Source organism: Oryctolagus cuniculus, chromosome 19 (genome assembly GCF_964237555.1).
Source record: "Oryctolagus cuniculus chromosome 19, mOryCun1.1, whole genome shotgun sequence".
Lineage (NCBI taxonomy): Eukaryota > Metazoa > Chordata > Mammalia > Lagomorpha > Leporidae > Oryctolagus > Oryctolagus cuniculus.
The window spans coordinates 11,725,907-11,731,906 of NC_091450.1; the positions used below are offsets into that span (position 1 = coordinate 11,725,907).

The 6,000-nt window shown below is 48.9% G+C and overlaps 1 protein-coding gene across 1 annotated transcript in view; it reads left to right on the forward strand.

Annotated features, from left to right (window-relative positions):
* LOC108176798 (exportin-6) overlaps positions 1-5,421 on the forward strand; it is a 47,202-nt gene extending 41,781 nt beyond the window's left edge. The window contains 3 exon segments of the mRNA XM_070064771.1: positions 4,073-4,171; positions 4,258-4,420; positions 4,423-5,421. Coding sequence (XP_069920872.1) covers positions 4,073-4,171; positions 4,258-4,420; positions 4,423-4,493 — 333 coding nt within the window. The 3' untranslated portion in view covers positions 4,494-5,421.
* Positions 5,422-6,000: the final 579 nt, after the last annotated feature.

The window sequence follows — 6,000 nt, forward strand, 5'->3', positions numbered from 1 at the left end:
GGACAGTCTATTCAATAAATGGTGCTGGGAAAACTGGATTTCCACGTGCAGAAGCATGAAGCAAGACCCCTACCTTACACCTTACACAAAAATCCACTCAACGTGGATTAAAGACCTAAATCTACGTCCTGACACCATTAAGTTATTAGAGAACATTGGAGAAACCCTTCAAGATATTGGCACAGGCAAAGAGTTTCTGGAAAAGACCCGGGAGGCACAGGCAGTCAAAGCCAAAATCAACTATTGGGATTGCATCAAATTGAGAAGTTTCTGTACTGCAAAAGAAACAGTCAGGAGAGTGAAGAGACAACCGACAGAATGGGAAAAAATATTTGCAAACTATGCAACAGATAAAGGGTTAATAACCAGAATCTACAAAGAGATCAAGAAACTCCACAAAAACAAAACCAACAACCCACTTAAGAGATGGGCCAAGGACTTCAATAGACATTTTTCAAAAGAGGAAATCCAAATGGCCAACAGGCACATGAAAAAATGTTCAAGGTCACTAGCAATCAGGGAAATGCAAATCAAAAGCACAATGAGGTTTCACCTCACCCCAGTTAGAATGGCTGACACACAGAAATCTACCAACAACAGATGCTGGCGAGGATGTGAGGAAAAAGGGACACTAACCCACTGTTGGTGGGAATGCAAACTGATCAAGCCACTATGGAAATCAGTCTGGAGATTCCTCAGAAACCTGAATATAACCCTACTGTTCGACCCAGCCATCCCACTCCTTGGAATTTACCCAAAGGAATTTAAATTGACAAACAAAAAAGCGGTCTGCACCCTAATGTTTATTGCAGCACAATTCACAATAGCCAAGACCTGGAACCAACCTAAATGCCCATCAACGGTAGACTGGATAAAGAAATTATGGGATATGTATTCATTAGAATACTATACCGCAGTAAGAAACAATGAAATCCAGTCATTTGCAACAAAATGGAGGAATCTGGAACACATCATGCTGAGTGAAGTAAGCCAGTCCCAAAGGGACAAATACCATATGTTCTCCCTGATCGGTGACAACTGACTGAACACCAAAAAGGAAACCTCCTGAAGTGAAATGGACACTATGAGAAATGGTGACTTGATCAGCATAGCCCTGACTGTTAATGGACAACTTAATACATTATCCCTCTTAGTAGTTTTTTTGTCTGTTCTACTTAATATGACTGGTTTAATTCTGTAATTATCACACAGTTATTCTTAAGTGTTGAAAATTAACTGAAATGTGATCCCTGTTAAACATAAGAGTGGGAATAAGAGAGGGAAGAGATGTATAATTTGGGGCATGCTCGGGCTGACTTGCCCCAATTGGTAGAGTTGGAAACATACCAGGGGATTCCAGTTCAATCCCATCAAGGTGGCATGTGCCAATGCCATCTCACTATTCCAAGTGATCAATTTCAGTTCACAATTGATCATAATGAAAGGACTAAGAGTCAAAGGGAGCACATAAACAAGTCTAGTACCTGCTAACACTAACCGATAGAATAAATAAAGGGGAGAGTGATCCAACATGGGAAGTGAGATACTCAGCAGACTCATAGAATGGCGGATGTCCTAAATAGCACTCTGGCCTCAGAATCAGCCCTAAAGGCACTCGGATCTGGCTGAAAAGCCCATGAGAGTATTTCAGGCATGGAAAGCCAAGACACTCTGGCAAAAAGATCTCTGTGAGTGAGATCCCAGTGGAAAGAACAGGTCTTCAAAGAGGGAGGTGCCTTTCTCTGAAGGGAGGAGAGAACCTCCACTTTGACTATGACCGTGTCTAAACAAGATAAGAGTCGGAGAACTCAAGGGGCTTCCATAGCCTTGGAAACTCATGACTGGTGCATAGGGAGATTACTGATGCCATAAACAGGAGTGTCAATTTGTAAAGTCAACAACAGGAGTCACTGTGCACTTACTCCTCATGTAGGATCTCTGTCCTTAATGTGCTGTACATTGAGGCTTAATGCTATAACGAGTACTCAAACAGTATATTTCACTTTGTGTTTCTATGGGGGTGCAAACGATTGAAATCTTTACTTAATGTACACTAAACTGATCTTCTGTAAAAAAAAAAAAAAAGAAAAGAAAAGAAATTATCAATTCCCAACTTGACTCTCACTGGGATTAAACATGACAATAGGTCTGATCTGATTTCATCATCATTTAAAAAAAATCATCTATTATTTTTCACTTTATGTTTCTGTGTGGGAGCAAACTGTTGAAATCCTTACTTAAGGTATACTAAGCTGATCTTCTGTATATTAAGATAATCGAAAATGAATCTTGATGTGAATGGAAGGGGAGAGGGAGTGGGAAAGGGGAGGGTTGTGGGTGGGAGGGACGGTATGGGGGGGAAGCCATTGTAACCCATGAGTCGTACTTTGGAAATTTATATTCATTAAATAAAAGATAAAAAAAAAAGAAAAGAAAAGTGAGCTGTGTGGGTCCCGTGCTCCTGGCAGTGGTGGCCCCTGTGGGCAGCGCTGGGCTTCTGGGAGCTGCTGTCAGATGCTCCCTACCTTTTGCACTCAGCTGTCAGGCTTTTGTATTGTTTTTTTAAAGACTGATTTTAAAGAAGATTTATTTGTTCATCTGAAAGGCAGAGTTAGGAGACAGGGTGTGGTCTGCCATCCACTGGTTTGCACCCCAAATGGCTGTAATGGTTGGGGCTGGGCCAGGCCAAAGCCAGGAGCCAGAAACTCCATCTGGGTTTCTCACATGGGTGCAGGAGCCCAAGCACTTGGGCCATCGTCCCCTGCCTTCCCAGGTGCATTAGCAGGGAGCTGGACTGGAAGTGGAGCAGCCGGCACTCAAACAGGTGCTCATATGGGATGCTGGCGTCGCGGGCAGCAGTTTACCCTGCCGGGGCCCAGGCTTCTGTATTCTGAGACCCAGACTAACGGGGGCTTGGAGGGGGGCTTGTCTTTGTTTTTTCACTGTGCTTTTCCTCATGGGGAAGCCAGAGGAATTCCTACCCCTCCTCCCTTCAGCCAACACACACCATGCGTGTGGGCATGCATGTACAGTGTGCACACACACACACACATACAACACACATGTGGGAATTCCTGCCTGGAGGGCTTGGGTTGGAGTAGCCAGGTACTTGTTCCCCACCCCCTCCCTCTCCAGCACTGCCCTGGCTCAGGGTTGCTCACAGCGTCACAGTTTGGCAGTTGCTTATGTGTAGCTATGGTTTGGTGGGAAGTTCTACTTCTGAGTATTTTACCCGAGATGAACGCAGACAAACATTAATACACAACCTGAACACAGGTGTTTATAAAGGCTTGTTTCCTGATTGCCCCAAACTGGGAAAGTGCAGATGCCCATCTGCTGGTGAATGGATGTACAAACGGGCACATCCGTGTTATGTACTAACTCAGCCATGGGAAAAAACACATGGCTGGTATGGATACCACCAAAGATGGATTTCAGATCATTCACCCCATGTGAAAGCAGCAGGTTCCCAAAGACAGGGACTCAGAGCTTTGTAAGGGGGTGTGTGTGTGAGATGAGGCAGAAAGAAGAAGCAGGACCCAGTGGGGAAGACTCAGGCTGAGCCTTGTGAGGAGCACTCCTCAGGTCTGACCGAAGGTCGGGAGGCCTGGGGCAGCAGGTGCGCTCGCCGTGGCCCTCCACATAAGGGCAGGCTTGTGCTTAGGGTCGAGGGCCTGGAAAGACTTGGTCTGAGGGGCTTAAGATTTATGTATTTATTTGAAAGGCAGTCTTAGAAGCAAAGGCAGAGAGAGAGAGAGAGAGAGGTCTTCATCCACTGGTTCCCTCCCCAATTGGCCACAATGGCTGGAGCTGCACTGATCTGCAGGCAGGAGCCAGGAGCTACTTCCATGTCTCCCATGTGCATGCAGGGGCCCAGGGACTTGGGCCATCTTCTGCTGCTTTCCTAGGCCATAGTAGAGAGCTGGATTGGAAGTGGAGCAGCCGGGATTTGAACCGGCACCCATATGGGATGCTGGAACTGCAGGTGGCGGCTTTACCCACTACACCACAGTGCCGGCCCCAGTCTGAGGAGTTTAAATGCTACTTATAAAATGGTGGGCTTATTTCCTAGGCTTTTGGACAGTCCTTTCTCCAGCCTGACATCCACCTTTTGAAGCAAAATCTCTTCAACTTGGAGACTCTCAACACCAAGCAGAAGCTGTACCACAAGGTAAATGCTGTGTCTCTTTCTTGAGCCTTGGGTCGGGCACTGGGACCTGCCGTGGCCCCCACTCACTGGTCTCTCTCTGCCCACAGAAGACCTTCCGGACCAACATGCTGTTCCAGTTCGTGAACGTGCTGCTCCAGGTCCTCGTTCACAAGTCCCATGACCTCCTGCAGGAAGAGCTCGGCATCGCCATTTACAACATGGCCTCTGTGGACTTCGACGGCTTCTTTGCGGCCTTCCTGCCAGAGTTCCTGACTGTGACGGTGTGGATGCCAACCAGAAAAACGTGTTGGGGCAGAGTTTCAAGATGGATCCGGTGAGCTGAGAGGGCTGAGAGTAGGGCCAATGTGGGCCAGGGGCGGGGGCTCATCAGGGCCCGGGCCTGGTTGTGCACATTCTAGAGGTTGGCCACAGTTTGTCCAGTGGATGCCCCGGGGCTGGGCTGCCTTTCGGTGGAGGGGCACGCACTCTTCCCCAGTCTCGACTTCTGCATCGTCATCTCAGCCACGTGTGCCCACCTCCTGGGCCTAGCACTCAGCTCCTTTGTCCTGACCTGTGCTGTCACCCTGCCCTCATCTCAATATGGGGAGGCACTCCTCCGAGCCAGCACTGGTGTGGTAGAAGCTGCGCCGGGTACTCTTGCCCAAACTTGCAGACAGGCGGAGAAGATTGGTGCCCGGCAGCTGTGCCCGGGGGGCCAGGGTTAGAGCTGGGGCTGACCTGCGGCCACCAGTCCTGGGAGTGGCCCTCACAGCACGCACCTGGGCCGTCTCCACCTGACAGCAAGCATCGCTGGTGATGCGTGCTGTGCCGCTGCACGGTGCCCGGCATCTGCTGTGGCCTCCTTCCTGGGCGCTGCCTCCTCCTCCTGCCGCAGGTGCCCCAGTCTCTGGGCCCAGCAGGCTGCTCGGGGAGCTTCCCTTGTGGAATAAGCAATGTTCCTCTTTATCTGCCTGATCCTGGGTCAGGTCAGGGGAGGTCCTGATGGCATGTTCATGCCTGCACGTCAGTGTGGGGAGCCGCAGCTGCTCCAGGGGAGCAGCCGTAACGACTCTCTCCTTTGTGATGTGCAGCAGAGCAGATTCTTCTCACATCCTACTTACTTTTGTCTCGGATCGGCTTTTACTTGGGTTTGTCTGGTCCTCTCCTGAGCTTCTGGAAGTTCACTTCAGCTACTTGGGTATTTTTCCTTCCTTGTATATTTTTTAAAGATTATCAATTTATTTAATTTATTTAAAAGGCGAGTGACGGGGACATTCTGTTTGCTGGTTCACTTTCTAGATGGCCACAACAGCCAAGTCTGAGGCAGGCGACAGCCAGGAACCAGGAACTCCATCTGGGTCTCCACAGGGACCCAAGTGTTAGGCCATCTTCTGCTGCATTCCCAGGTGCATTAGCAGGGAGCTGGGTCAGAAATGGAGCAGCCGGGACTCAAATCAGTGTTCCCATATGGGAGGCCAGCATTGCAAGCTGTGGCTTAACCTGCCGTGCCACAACCCTGCCCCGCCTCCCTTTCATCAGAGGCTGGATTCTCTATTAATGATCAGTTTCTAACGACATGAATTTCGTCAACTTGTTGATTTTAAAACATGGCTTCTGCTTCTACTTACACATCGGAAGCACTTGGGTGTGTATGAAAAAATAGGGAAGCACACTCAGGCTCCACTCTGGAACTTCTGATTTGCTGTTTAAAAGGCAACCCCCATGGCGCTGGTTCTAGTCCCGGCTGTTCCACTTCCGATTCAGCTCTCTGATATGGTCTTGGAAAGCAGAAGAAGATGGCCCAAGTCTTGGGTCCCTGCACCCGTGTGGCAGACCCGGAAGGAGCTCCC